The 16,219-nt window shown below is 33.9% G+C and overlaps 1 protein-coding gene across 2 annotated transcripts in view; it reads left to right on the top strand.

Moving 5' to 3' along the window:
* Nucleotides 1-16,219, top strand: part of LOC144436391 (fibroblast growth factor receptor 3-like) — a 101,080-nt gene that overhangs the window by 56,807 nt on the left and 28,054 nt on the right. For both annotated transcript variants that reach the window (XM_078125184.1, XM_078125185.1), the window contains exon 6: nucleotides 779-871. In XM_078125184.1, coding sequence (XP_077981310.1) covers nucleotides 779-871 — 93 coding nt within the window. The remainder of the gene's footprint in view (nucleotides 1-778; nucleotides 872-16,219) is intronic.

Below are 16,219 nucleotides of genomic sequence, written 5' to 3'. Positions count from 1 at the left end.
GTCTGTGTTTGTATATGTGTTTGGGATGACAATGTTTTGCTAAGATAGGGTAACAAAAGGGGAATTTGGTAAACTGGCATAGTTTCCAATACATTGTACCTTGATTTTAGTTGGGAACTCTTGTAAAATGACAAGAGGAACTCGGGTAGATTTTACTTACTTACTGCCCTAAACAAAAAGTACTGGATGACATTGTACACAAACAGAATTCAAACATTGATATAACTGGCAAAACTTGTCTTCATCAAATTTTTAGGACAACTGAACTTACGTTCAGTAGTGCCATAATTATTGCAAAGAGTCTGTTTGTTTGTCGATCAGAATGTGTGTGTGTGTGTGTGTGTGTGTGTGTATGTGTATGTGCGTGTATGTGTATGTGTATGTGTATGTGTATGTATGTGTATCATGTGTGTGCGTGTTTGTGTATATCTGTGTCTGTCTGTCTGTCTGTCTGTCTGTCTGTCTGTGTCTGTTATCTGTGTGTGTGTTGTGATTTACAATCTTTGTCGTGTATAGGTTCAATATAAACAACAAACACAAAATAACCACCTAGGCCAATCATACAACATAAGTATTCTCATGGAACTTCTATAGCCTGGAAGATCCAGTTGTTGTTTCCGCTTGTGTACTAATATACCTCAACCAGATGGGTAGCAAGTTGTTACATAAACAGACTAGAACTTTATCTTTCAGCTTAGGAGCTTCTGGTAATCAAATAAAAGTCTCTCGAATATAATAATACCATTGACAACTTTTTTATTTCTATTTTTTTCTGCAGACTAACTGGCCTAAACATCAACCACATGACTGGACGTGTAGTAAAATGGTGAACGAGACTTTTGATGAACCATCATTTATATGTCTAAATAAGGTAGGCTTATACTGCAACTTATACGTGTAAGCTGAAATAATGAAAATTGCCTGGCATTGATCGATAAAGTTTAATACAGGGGTTAAGTACAATGCATGTCCCCTTGTGCACCGTTTTATTGCATGCATTAACAGTTAAAACCCTAGATTTGGAGTATGTATGTAAAGTATGTATAATTTCAAGATATGTAGTGTAAAATGCAAATATTTAGTAAAAAAAATGATATATGTAAATCATAGCGTATGACTAGCTGATAGCAGTGCCTACCCGGATATTTTTGATAATCTGCACTACAGTTACACAATGCTGACTGCAAAAGCTTGTAATAATAATCTGAAAGTTCAATGACTACCATGTGGAACCAAAGTAAGTCATTGCCAATGCAATTTACTAACCTGAAAGAAAAATGGTGAATTAAATTATTTCATGGTTTATTTTTGAAAATGTTAAAGTAATGTCGCCACTGTAAATCACATAACTAGATTTAGATAATTGCTTTGTGTTTGTACTCTGAAGTAGCAAAACTGTGATCTGACTGATACTCATCAGAATTATTCATCAAGATCTGGCGTCTTTTTAATGAAAATTTTAATTCTCAGAGTGTTCTTGTATGTGTAAGTATGACACATCAAGCCACTAAAAGGAACATTTGTAGAATATAGTATTAGTGTAATCAGTTCAAGTGACTTAAAAGATGAGTTGTAAGTAGAGACTATAACCTTCTGTGTAGCGCTTTGTGGTTGTTTTTTTTTAATCAGAACCCAAGACATGTATGAATCATCATAATCTATCTAAAATTGAATAATTTCATATGAAAACAAACTTAATTCATAATATTATATCATGCTAATTCATAAAACTGAATTAATATTGTCCTTGGAGTGAAATTTGGGTGATAAGAATGGCATACTAGTGACTTTACTGAGTCATGTTAGATGGCGTAGATGAAATATCTAAAATGAGTTCACATGAATTTTACTCTATTTGGGCATTGATTTCTTTTGACTCTGTGAAATAGAACATTAAATTGAAAAGCATATCATAAATACAAAATGTCTCATCAAGAAATGCATCATTTATTGAAAGATAAATAGATTTAACAGAAATTGAATTATTGATAAACTGTCTTCACTTCAATCACAATTACTACGGTGATAATTTAACTTAAACATCACCTCCAATGTATTTGTTTTATCTTTTGGTTTGATTCATGATTAATCATCAGTGACCCATCTGTCTAAAGTGTGAAGCAACACAGAGAAATGATAAAATAGGTGATTATAGGGGATTATATCAAAGAGATATAATATTTCAGGGAACAACCACTAACAAACAATCTCTGTTACAAGTGATTATTATTAGATATTTCAAATCCCCAAGAGCTGTTACTTTTACAAGTTTTAGTTGTTACTACAGTGGAAACCAAGGTTTCAACTTACTGTGATAGACACAAACTAAGATTATTGTTGTTTGAAACCTTGGTTTCAACTTACTGTGATAGACACAAACTAAAATTATTGTTGTTTGATGTGGTACATTGTATACTAGTGAGTGATAGCGGTGGTTGTGTTTGTGGATAAAGTCACTGTGTAATCAAGCTAATCTGTGGCCACTTGAGGAAAACTAGTTATCAGAAATGCTACCCTACTGAGTGTATAATTAAACCAACATCCATTCCTTAGCTTATATCAACATGTTGCAACAATAGTTTTAGTTTGTCTCTATATTAGTTACGTGAAATCTCAGTTGCCCCTGTCATATTTGCCTATTGACAAATGCACCAAACTTTTACACAGAACAATTAAATCATTCTGATTATCTAAATTACCTCTCTGCTAGTCATTGCTGGTACTGTGTACACTGGCTTGATGTCCATTTGTAAATAGTCATGAAAGAAGTAGCGAGTATTTATAATACTAGTCAGTCAAAAGATTCCAATTTGTTGTGATACTTGTAAGGGTTGGTTACCACCAAGTATAATACATGGTTCATATACTCCTGGTTAAGTCCTGGAATTTCAAAATACTCTTGGAAAGTCCTGGAAACTCCTGAAAAATCAACTATCTGAATGATCTTAATCATTGTTGAACAGTGTTGATTAGATACATGAGAAATATGTATTAAAAAGCTGGTGTGATTGGCAAATAAAATGTATTTCAGTCGTCAATACTCTCCGGGAAAGTGACTAAAGTTGATTTGAATACTCCTGCAAAACTGATTTTAAAAACTCCTGGCATTCTATTTGACTTTAAGTGTATGAGCACTGACAATTTGAAAAAAACACACCAAATGAATCAAACATGAAAATAAAAGTTAAGATATACCTCTGCTTACAGCTAATAAGAACATTTGATTTTTAAATGAAAAGGAAAATGCAAATATTTTTATGTATTGAAGTTGACCATAAAATTTACAAACAATATGTAAATGTATTCACATTTGTTTCCAATTTACTGTTTTAAAGTAACTATGTTGTACTGGCCTATTGATTCTTGGGACCATGAACAATACATTGTCCATTCAATGTTGCTAAGTAATTGAATCTGTGAATTTGAGAAAATGGTTGTATAATGATTTTATCAGTATGATAACCATATCATATAGCCATGAATTTATGAATGATGTGAATTTTTAAAGTTGTTTTCAGAATTTAACTCTTTTGTATATGAACAAAATTAATAATACTATGTATATTTATCATGGAAGCACTAAGATTCATACACACGTTCTCTTCTTCCATTTTCTATTGAGAAACAGATTTGTTTCAAACAAATCACTTGTCCTTCAGTGACTAACTGGATCTGACAGAATGATCCAAAATTAGGTGTGAAAAAGGTTAGCTTCAAGGTATGAAATCCAGAAGTGAAAGTAAATTTCAGTAAATAAAAATATTTGCATTTTCCTTCTTATTTATAACCACTTATAATAAGTATATATATAAACAAAATTAAGAAGATATAAGGAAAAATGATAGTATTAACTTGATTTAATTTTTTTAAATTTTAAAAAGAAAAAATATGCATGGTTTGTCATTATGTTTTGTGTGGCGAAACATTAAAGTAAGAACAAGTAAAAACTTCACGGGAAGAAATTAGATAAGTTGAAAATAAACATTAAGTGTGCTTGCCTCATTGTGTTTAGTTGTGTAGAAAAGGAATACTGATTTATAAAGAAAGGGCAAAACAATTCTGAAAATTGAACCAGCAACATTTTTTGAGACATCACTGATAGATATAGACCATTCTGTCATGGTTATTGTCATCATGCTGAAATAATAAAAATGAAATAATGACCAGTAAAGAAAAAACAAAAATCAGCTGATGTGTTCTAGTTAAAGTGGATATTTAAAGGGACAAGAAATCATTGGAGATGAGGCATTTGTTTGTTTGTATGTTTGGAGGGTTGAATGCTGGGAAATGAGACTGAACTGTAATATTGGTTGTTTTGTGACTACGTTGTTGTACAAATGGATTAGATTAGACCTCGAATACAGAATTAGTGTAAATATTGTACGCTTGGTTCAACAGCCATAGCAAATCTACTGTAAAACACAACCATGTGTGATTATGTTATCCATAAGAACAGTTGACATCTACACAAGTTGTCAGTGTCAATTTATTTGAGATTGCTACATGGCATTCAAATGAACAAGGTGCAGGAAATGAACACAGCAGAGACACAGAGACGATACAGTGACGTGCCAATCATACAAATGTGAGATACATTGTCACACGTTGGTCGGAAGCATAGAGAAGAAAGAACTACATAATTGAATATGAGCTCTACAGATGTACGTTATCAAAGCTAGAGAAATATGACAAAATGTATGGAAATTAGTGCAAATGGAGGGAGGGGGAAGGATAATATTTGTATTGAAAATAAGAGGAAATAACATTTTGTAGGGCGGGGATAATATTTTTTGCAAGAATGAGAGTGGAAATGTTTTGTAAGGGGCAGAGGATAGAGATATACTTGTATCTACAAAGTTGCAACGGATGGAACAAAATGTACAGTTTCTGGTGCCAGAGAGGAGACATCTCTTTGTGGTCAGAAGGGGATAAAGTCTTTATTAGGGCATAAAAAGGAAAAACTTGTATATTTAACGATATTTTGTAAATGGCTAAGCAGATACAAAGTGGATTACAAGAACTACAGAAGTAAATCTACATGTCCAGATATTGTACACAGTTGATAGATACCACAAAAACCAAAGACAAAAAGGCAATCAAGGAGATTTTCAGATGAAAAGTGGATTAAAGAAATACCAAGCAAAATATTCAAGGAGATTTCCATGTTTTTGAAAAGTGTCACAAGGATATTATGTGTTGAGGTAAAGACACTAGTACAGTAAAAGTGTACTCAAAATTGATGACATTCCAGGTATTTACTATTTGGAAAGCCAGCAACAAAGTTTGACTATTCCCTGGATACTGCACTGCAGAGAATGTATATATAATAAAAATCGTCATACAAAGTGGCAAGATTCAAGTATATAATTTACAGCAGGCAGAAGGCAAATATTGAATCTCATTGAGTTGTAGGATGTCTTAACACACACGTCAAGTAGTCATTTGCAGTGGAGCTGAACTATTCGTAAACTTACGCAAGTGATCGGAAGCCCCAGTCGAGTCTACTTGACTTCTGGCATACAAGGCAAATATGCAACAGTGATGTGTTTAACTGTACCTGATCTACTCATTTACGTAGGGAGTGCAATGCTCTGACTGTGTTTCACTCTTCATTATCACACAAAGTGTCAGCGTAAGAGTCGTATAATTACCCGATTCTCCGGAGGAACCATCATTTTGCAAACCAATCGATATCCTTCATAATGATATGACATGTATCTGAGGCAGGATATTGATTTTTCTTTTTTATTGACACTCAAACACGTCAAGATATGAGTACGTCACATAAAACTATCTAAGGATGGCATTGAGGAGGCCACAACATTTATTAAAGGAGGTTTTCTTTTTGACAACTTGGATTGCTACTATTGTTTTACTACCAGCTGCCTTTTTTGTTTGGCTATTATAAGGTCTATTAAACTCTCTGTGTATGCATACATTTGTTGGAAGTCCATGATAACAATTCTCATTATTGTCTAAGTAGGTACATTTTTTGAGGGAAAAATAGTTCAATTTGTACTTGGAAAAATTATTTGATTTTTTATAAACCATGCATACAATGATAAAGTAGGGTTGTAAGATAAAAATATTTTGTATGTAAATGTTAATGCATAGACGGACTGGATAAATCTTATTTTTGTACTCCCTAGCTCTGCTCCAAGTAAGATGTAGCTGCTACTTGTTTTGTATAGAAATGATTCAACATTCTATGCAGTCATCTCAGAGTAGATAGAATTGAGGAAAATTTCATTTGTTATATCTTGGAGGAATAAATTCCATATTTCAATAAAAAAGTGAATTACTAAGTCTTGCAATGCATCCATCCATTTATTATGCAGTACAGAATGCCGCAATGTGATTATTGAAACTATGATAGTGAAATTTCATTTCGTATTTTGTAAAGCCCTGTAATATAAAATTGGTAACAGTTTCTAAGAGTTGTTCTCTACTTGTTACGTGATATGCATTTGAAGTGTTTATCTGGCTATCCATCATTCAGTCAGCTCTGGTTTCATAATAACCCATCAAGCATAGTGTAACGTTAGTAATAGTCAAGAAGAGATAATTTCTATGAACGGTAGCCAAAAGTGCACTCTTCACTCAAGGCATGGTTGTGATTTTATTGTAGTCTTGTGTATTGGGCTACTAGAACTAAAAGCTTGTATAAAAGTGTGGAAAATGAGAAAAGATCAGAAATGTAATATATCTGAATGTAGGAACTGAATAAAGAGACAGATAAAGTTGCTAAGACTGTTTAAGACTACTCTCCCTCTTTCTAATCATCCTAGCAATCCTGGCTGGTACTTGAGATAAGCTCTGGATCGGCTGCTTTATCACGAAACATGAATTACTGCTGTCAGTGGTCTATGTGGTTCAATGACTGCTTCAAATATGATGCGCATGTATCTCTCTTGTTTTCTCATGATGCAGAGCTTTCCCCCTTTTCATCATAGAAGCCCGTAAGGTATGCTGGGAGATATATAAAAAAACAAACTGAAAAACAACTGAACTGAAATTATAGAAAGGAAATTATAGTATAGAGATATAAAAAAACCTACTGAAGTGAAACTTTTACAAGGTATGCTGGGAGAAATAAAACAACTGAAATTATCAAAAAGTATTGAGTATTTGAAATACTTTTTGTCCTTTAAAAAAAGTTTTACTATAACATTATGTATTTTGGTGCATGAAAAATTTGGCAGAAAAGCGTTTTATGGCATTTCAAGTATATTTTATTTCGGTGGAAATACAAGACAAAATGAGACACTCTTTGTCAATAACTTGTCCAACCAGCCACACGTCTTCCGTGCAGTGATTGTTGATACATTTCATAACAAAATCTACATACCAGCTGCCCGTAATAATGAATTACAACCATTCATTTCTCTCAATAAAAAATATAAAGACGAGCTGAGATCATGCTTCCCGTGGTGGTGGTATACAAAACCAAGTAGTGAGCCAGCAGGAATTGGGCAAAGCCAACATTACAAGAGTAGATGTAGAAACCAAACTTGCTATAAAGCTACATATTGTAATTTGCATAAATTAAATATGTACATTACGTTAGGGGTAGTTGTTTCCGCGGAGAAAACTTTGAACGTATTCAGCTAAATGCTGAGAAATAAATACATGTGCTTATAGTAAACAGCCCAACTTGATAGTTGAGGCCCACATAGATTTATTTGGATTACATTGTTGTCTGTATTACAGCATGTACAAAATGTATGTAACAACTATAATTAGTATACCCTTAGCTATTATTCCCCAATATTTGTCTTCATTCAGTGGAGGAAAATATGAGTGACTTAAGGGGTACTTGTCACTGAGTCACTAGACGAGTAGTGACAACCCTTAGGTCATGAGTAATCTCCGACTTAGTGAAGAAAAATATTGTGGAATAATATAACTATACCATCTCCAGTATTATAAAAAAAACATTCAGCAAAAGTAATGGCCATTTTGAACACAGCAGAACCAATGATGTAGGAGTTGTCTAGTTTTACAGCATAGAAGTTGGAGAGCATGCTGTACAGTGCAACTGCCAACAAAGAAGCTGTTGGTTTTATGATGATGCTTACTTTTGTATTCCTCATTTCTACCTTGCCCTTACGCAGTGCAGAAATGTTCATTCCACCCCCACCCCATTCCCAGGAGCATTCAGGAAAGTTTCATTCCAACTGCATTCCCATTCGTCTTGTCCTCAGAGAATGAAGGAAAGGTTGATTCCATGCCTTAGGGAATGAGAGCCTGCTAGCAACATCTTAGGTTGTGTTGTTAGTAATCAAAAGATAGTGATGATAAGAACAGCATGAATAGTTACTGATGCAGTGTCTATGCTCATTAAAATAAACTATGTATGTCTACTCCTCATGGAAATTTCTGTGTTGTGCAGACAAGATAGATATTTCATTTCTCTCAACCATTCACTTTCACTCATCAGTAACACCATATATTACAACCACCTACAGTGGCCCTACCAATTATTCTTACAGGGTACCCTAAACCAATTATTCCTACAGGGGTCCTTGCCAATTGTTCCTTGAGGTTTCCTTAAACCAATTGTTCCTATAGGGGGTCTGTACCAATTGTTGCCATGAAGTGTCTCTACATCAATTGTTCCTACAGGGTGTCTCTACCATTTGTTGTATATTGGTCTTTATCTCTGCAGGTATGACAGATTGAGAATTCATTTGGTATTCACTAAATCGTTTTGTGACGACTTTCCTGACCTGTGCACTTTTTTTTACATAAAAGTCAGTTAAAGAGAGAAAATCTTTTGATCTTGTAACCACCCTAGAGTGCTAGAGTCTTTTGCAGTAAATGAATTCTAAGCCTTTAGGACTGTATGAGTACTTTGGTACTCAGTGAAAACTCTTTTTAATTTCTATGCTTAGATGCAGACTGGTTTCAGTGGGACAAGACTTTACAAATTGTCTGGGAAGTCAGAATTTCAATTCATGATTCCACTGCTTTTTGTCAAAAAAAATTCAGATGTGATACAATCGTTTAAGATGTATGAAACTTTTGAGGGTTCTGTAAGGTAAAAAAAGCATCAACATCCGACTAAGTGGTAATAATTACATCTGTCGGCTCATCTAACTAGTGTATTACAGTGGTCGGTTATATACCTGTCGGAGTTAGATTTGACACAAAGTACACTTGCATTAGGTCTGTTGCTGCATCAAAACAGATACGAGACAAGATCATCCTAAGTATAAAGGTTAAAAGAAAACATCACAGGCGATCTGTTCTGAGGAAACTAATATATGGAAGTAACATGTCTGTAAAAGATAATTTGAATGAAAGATTTGCAACCCAGCGTGTAATTACAATCCTAGTCTTGTCTGCAGATAGAATCCATGCCAAATAGACCTTGATTAAAGTGGTATATGTCGCTGTATGAGGAGTAAAATTATACTTTGTAATGGAGTAAAGGCATACACTCATCCAATCATTGTTTTAATAGCTGTAATAGACACATTACTCAAGGTTTTTAGAGTCACAAGAAATATTCCTACAAGCAATGACATTTAGATTTAATGTATTGTAAAATTTTAATGACAAAAACCAGTAATTGTTTGAAGGAGATATATTGCTTTGTTTTATGAGTTGTCAGTCACAGATACATAATAATGTCAGCTGTCAAATACTAAAGCTAGACAAATGGGACTGCATCTGAGAATCACAAGATCCACCGAGCTCATAGTTCAGAGACTATCTCAGAATCACACGACTTGCAAAGGTCATAGGTCATAGGTCATAGGTCATATATTCACTATTTAAATTTAGAGAGTTCATAGGAGATTTGAAGTCTTACTTATACTCTGTAGCATAGTTAGCTAGATTTCTTCTTTGACAACAAAAACAAAAAATGAAAACTAGGCAAGTTAATAACCAACATAAGACTTTATTTAAGTTGTATTTTTTCTTTCTATATACTATGTATTTGCAAGGTGTGCATGCAGGTTCGAAACATTTATCTTTAGTAAAGTGATGCAATTAAATACACTAGTTTGAATCATACCAATTGAACATGTCCACAGACCAGATTGCACATGCTGTCCATTTAAGTTTGTGCCCCCAGATATACATTCCTACAAAATAGTGTAACCCTGTGAGGACACATTGAACACATGCATCCATGGAAATTTGTGCCCCTAGATATGCGTTCCTATATAACTACCAGACAATGTAACTCAGCAAAGACGAACTGAACACATGCATCCATGAAAATTTGTGCCCCCAGATATATGTGTTCCTAACTACTGAACAATGTAACCTAGCAAAGACAAACTGAACACATGCATCCATTGAAGTTTATGCTCCCAGGTATGTGTTCCTAACTACCAAACAATGTTCCCATATGAGGACACCCGAGGTTATCTCTATGTAAACAGTATTACTGTCAGATAGGTGAGTAAACATTGATCTCAAATCAGTACTAGACTGTTATGATACTCTACTGGAATGATTTAATGTCAATATTTCACCACTTGCGTCATACTTGTTATTGGTGATACCTGTCGCAAAAAACTTGACAAAAAAAATGAAATGGTTATAGTCCTGTCATACCAATTTGTACCATTGTCTTTCAACATTGTACCACCATGTTCATTAATAGGGAGCATTATGGGAATGTCATCTTGAACAGTGTCCTAGTAGCCTAGAATCCAAGCTATTGGGGATTTTGAATTTTGATTTAGTAATATAGTAACAGTAAATTCAAAACACCCAACTGCATGGATTCCAGGCTAGTGTTCTCTCATGATCCTGTTCAACCAATACACACTGTTTATTATCAACTTGTCACCTCTTATATGATATTTACCATGGATGGTTGGATAAGGGTATCATATAAACATTCAGTGCTAGTTTCCCTAGTACAGTCGGATGGTACTGTTACACAGAGTATGCACTGTGAATTATCAGCATTTCACGAGTGGAATCATAGCTATGGTATCATATGAAGAGATGTCATAAAAACTGCATGTACAAAGTCCAGTGTCTTTTGAAGTCGTGTAGTCTAGTCCCTATACAGAATCCAACGTTGCAATTTACACCCCCGCCACGTTAGTATCCAGACTAAAAACTTGATCTTGGCAGCAAGTTATACAATTTTGTGATTTAGCGGCAACAGAGTGGTCTAGCACGTGATATTATCCTGGCATGTATTAGAATATGATGAAAATTAAGTAAGACTCAATTCGACAGACAGGTTTGATTGATGTAACAATAAAGCCAGTATTTCTCTCTCAGGGATTGAATTTAACTTTTAGGCTTGGTATGTAGATTTAGCTAAGTGAATTGTTTCAGCTACAATTTTTAGTAGTCTATGTGTCCTGGACTACTGCTTATTTGGTAGTCTAGATATGATGTTTATTAGCCTGTGTGTCCTGGACTACTGCTAATTTGGTAGTCTAGATATGATGTTTATTAGCCTGTGTGTCCTGGACTACTGCTAATTTGGTAGTCTAGATAAGATACAATGTATAGTAGTCTGTGTATCCTGGACTACTGCTAAATTGAGCCAAAAATGATCACAATATCTGTGTCAACAGCATATTCTTTGACTGTAATTTTCAAGGGTCGGATGTATGAAATGGTGTGTTTGTTGAGGGCAGTATTATAAAGTAGGTAAAATCTACTTGATTTCTGGGCCCCAGCATGCATGCATGTTTGTGACTCCCCTCGAAAATTATGGTACAAGTTATATGTGCATGCAAATAATATCAAACACCTCTGTGGCCAGGGTTCCAAAACTTTGCAAAACCATTGGTATATTGTACTTGCAAATATTACAGTCCCATTGTTTCAGGTTGTGTTGTACATTGTTTGTACATTAACGCATGTCACCCACCTCTCCAATGCAAAAAGTTAAAGATTCAAAAAAGGCGGAAAAACACACTTCAGATGAAATCTTTAATTTACATGTGAAAGTGTAGATCACCACCATAAACATACTTGATACACACATTTCTGTTTGTGTCGGACACAAAAAGTGGCCGAGTAATGTGAAGGTTAGCTGAGGTTAATACTCAAAGTAGGTTGTTTGTCAGAAAAGTTGTCATAAGATTTACTTAAAGAGCAGGTGTGGATGTGTGTCACACAAATGATGATGCTTAGGAATTCTCTTGGTGGCATTAACTTACAGGATATGAGGTCAAAATATGCGATCTGGGAAAAAATATATATCTACGACAAGCTATATCGGTGACAAAATTATGAATATTGTGTATTCCAATTAGTTAATTGGGTTGGCAATTACTATAAAGAATGGATATTTAATCAAGTAAATAATGGAGACATTTCTAAAGTCATTTTACTGAGCATGAGTTCGTGATTTACATTTTCCGAGTGCAAACTGATGATGAGATTAATTATGTGATAATGTAATAAAATTATAGTCATTGCCACTTGCTTTGATATGATAAAATGTAATAAAAAAATGGTTATTGCCACTTTGAAATGATGTGATAAAAAGATGGTCATTGCCACTTGCTTTGATATGATAATGCAATAAAAAGATGGTCTTGATTTTAAAATAATAATGTTGATAAAAATGAATTACTCATGGAGCATGATAATGTGATAAAAATAGTCACTTGCTTGAAACGAAAATGTGAGAAAATGATAGTCATGCTAAAGAAATAATGTAATAGTGACAGATTTCTTTAGAATGATCATGTATGAAAATGACAGTTGCTTAAAATGATGTTATAAAGTGAGTTACTAGCTAAAAAATGTGGCAACATGAGCCTCTTGCTAAATCAATAAGGTGATAAAATGATGGGTCATTAATTAAAAATGATAATTGATAAGGAATTAACACTGATCTAATGGCTTAAATCAATTCCCAGGACATCAGATTGGAAATTACACATTTTTATCCACATTTTCTACATTTCTATGATGTTAATTTAAAGACCATAAAACCATGTGTAGTTGAGAGTCAGCATATCAATGCTAAAAATGAAGTCTTGATGAACTAACTGTATTTGAAAATAACAAAGGTTGAATGTTAATGACAAGAAGGCTACCTTGATGAAATGAATGTTAATAACCATTACAGTCAGAATGCTAAAAGTTATGAAAAAGTCTGCCTATTAATTTAGAATTGAAACATGACAGTGTTGATGTCATCTTTAATGACAGGGGAAAAAGGTGATGGTGTAAATGTTAATCATAATACACCTGGTCAAGAAGAATCTTTTAATAAGTATTATAGATTCCCTAACAACCTCCCGGGAGGGGGGGGGGGGAGCTACACCCCTCATTTGAGTATACATATATGTGCCGCCCTCTTGGGTGCGTTTTCTAGCCCTTTGGTCTAAAATGTTCAATACATTGCAAAAAGCTAAAAAGTGGTAAAAGTTTGTCACTGTACATATTACAAACATTTTACACATTTTAAAAATCTTTTGCAATTTATTTAGTTACAAAAACAGACTTGGTCAATGTTGTTTCACATTGATTTTTCAAGTAGGAAACCATGATTTATTTTATAAATTATTTTATAAATTAAAAATCCTAAATAAATACCTCATCTCATCCATATGACCACTTTAGAGAAGAATTACGATATATGGTCAAAACTTTTATGGTAATAGAAACAGATAATATCAATGTTAATGACACTGCTATCTTTCTGTGTGTTATGTGGTATGTGGTATGTCATTATATGTAAATAACATATATTTATTATGTGTTATCAGAGAAAATGAAGATTTAAAATGTACATTTATATGACAATATTAGTGTTACACTAAACAATTTCCAAATGAATATTTAAGATATGTATCTATATAGTATTCTATAGATAGGAATTATGAAGTTATAAAATGCATAGACTTTGAAATTGAATGGGAAATATCGAGAATGACTTCTACAGCTTGAGTCCAAGAATTGTTCAATTTTTGTATTCCTTCACAAGTTAGTATTGATAATGTCATCTTTCTAGCTCTATTGATGTATTGAAATGTAACCCTATTTGAAAGATACACCTTTGTAACTTTAATTTCAAAAAGTTCAAATCAAAACTAGATGTACATAGAAGGGTATCAGAGTAGTATTTTCATTAGAAGCTAGCCATTAGTCTGTGGAATTGAATGTTTGTGGGAAATTGATAACTGCATTCCAACATTAATGGTTGCATTTGTATTCGTACAATAAAGTAAAACTTCATCTTGAAGGTCAATGTAAGTATAAAAACTGACAAAGATAGTTTTGAGATATGAAAAAAAAAGGTACTTATAAAAGAGATCAGAGTAACTTGCGAGTGGATAATCTCAGCGAGGCAGGTGCTATTCAAAACAGCAATATAGTGATTCTGTATAGTTCACTATTGTGTACAATAGTAATATACAAGTGCCTGCAACCATGAAGCACCTCTATGACATACTGATCAAGTAATGATTTATATAGCTTGCAGGCTGAATTTTGTATCAGACATTAATATGATGCATTCCTGACAGGCCTCAAATATCCTCCAGTGTATTACGCTGTGAAAGGGATCAGACGTTCCATAAGAATCCATTCAGCCGTTTTCTCTTCTTTTCTTTCTGTCCCAATATATTTAATTTTTAATGCTCACACCCACCCCACACTTGTAGAACTAACAATTCCAACGTCCCTGGTTGCGCCGTTGATGTAGACTTTGGAAAGATAAGGGTTTTTTTATCGTGATCTCTCACCTTTAGTGCAATTATTTTTGATCAGAGCGATTTCAGGTGTCCAGTCGATGATTTTTCAACTTCACACAGACTATAACAAAGATGACATTTCAGTGCAGTTGCTGTATCTATTAATAGAAATGAATTTTGTACTGGAGAATTTTTACCATGAAGTAGAATTGTTAGATGTGTTGAACCGAACACTTAGATTGTGAGGAGAAATATAAGAAACGTGCAACTCTGTTTACATAGCTTTACTTTTGAGTTTGTGAACCATGGGAACAGAGAAGTGTGATATACAATTGTGTACTAGTATTTTACAATCATGATTTAGAAGGCAGTCCATGTGAAATACTTGTCGAGATTTTACATTCTAAAACAGAGCACTCAATCCAGGTAGCCATTTTATATGTGTTTAATATTACCATGTCAATTTGATCATTTTGCCCTTGGGGTTAAAAACCAGTTTTGATGATCTGAATTTTTTTTTTTGGTCATAATGGAGAGATTCTAACATTGGATTCTATTTAGTGAAATGTTAGAGATGCTTGTGTTCATATAGTGGCAACTAGAGGGAAGATATTCATCAGTATATATACGTACAGTCTGGATTTAACTCTGGAGGCATTGATGGTTCATTAAGAAACTTGTCTAGGAAGATCCAATTGACATACACATATACAAAGGTGTTGCTGTGTGAATAGTTCAGATGATTGTTGTGTGGAACATTTTGAAAAGAAAAGAAATATGATAACATCATTCTTGGATAGTTGAGTGCAGTCAAAAATCGATACTGTTCAGTCGTGAGAAAAGCTATCAATTTTACATACAAAAATGAGAGGAGAAAAAGAATAGACAGATTTGATGGTGAGCTAATATCCCATAGGGAAGCTGTCGGCTCTTTGATGTGTCTTTCACAATGACTTAATGATAAAGGTTTTCATTTTACGAGTTGGTCAAAGTTTATCATTCATACAGTAGGAAAGGATGAGGAAAGAGAGAAGTCTGTCGGTAATAAAATGACAGCTGCTAATAATATTAGAAGGGATGAGTTATTGAGGTACATCTTGTACGCCAGTACAGGTGATAGAATCTAGGTTAGAAATAGTGTCAAGACACTTTGGCAAACACAATTTACCAATGTTGTAGAGTAGTTTACTTTCATCTTTCCGTGCTGTAGAGGTATACGACCTCTCATATTAATATAGAGACGATTGTGACTTTCTACAAAGTGTCACATTACCAGTGAGTTGCATGACTTTGTATGGCCCAATCACATTACTTGTTAGATTGGCATGACTTTGTATGGCCCAATCACGTAACTTGTTAGATTGGCATGACATTGTATGTTTCAATCATGTCACTTGTGTGATTGGCTTGACATTGTATGACCCAATCACGTAACTTGTTACTTTAGTAGGACATTGTATAACCCAATTACATCACTTGTTAGAATGTCATGACATTGTATGGCCCAATCGTGTCACTTGATAGATCAGCATGGCATTGTATCATCTAATCATGGCATTTGTTATATTATTGTGATATTG

The sequence above is a fragment of the Glandiceps talaboti genome, chromosome 6 (assembly GCF_964340395.1).
Source record: "Glandiceps talaboti chromosome 6, keGlaTala1.1, whole genome shotgun sequence".
In the NCBI taxonomy this organism is placed as follows: Eukaryota; Metazoa; Hemichordata; class Enteropneusta; family Spengelidae; genus Glandiceps; species Glandiceps talaboti.
The sequence above is the reverse complement of the archived record's forward strand: the minus strand, read 5'-3'. Positions and strand labels throughout refer to the sequence as shown.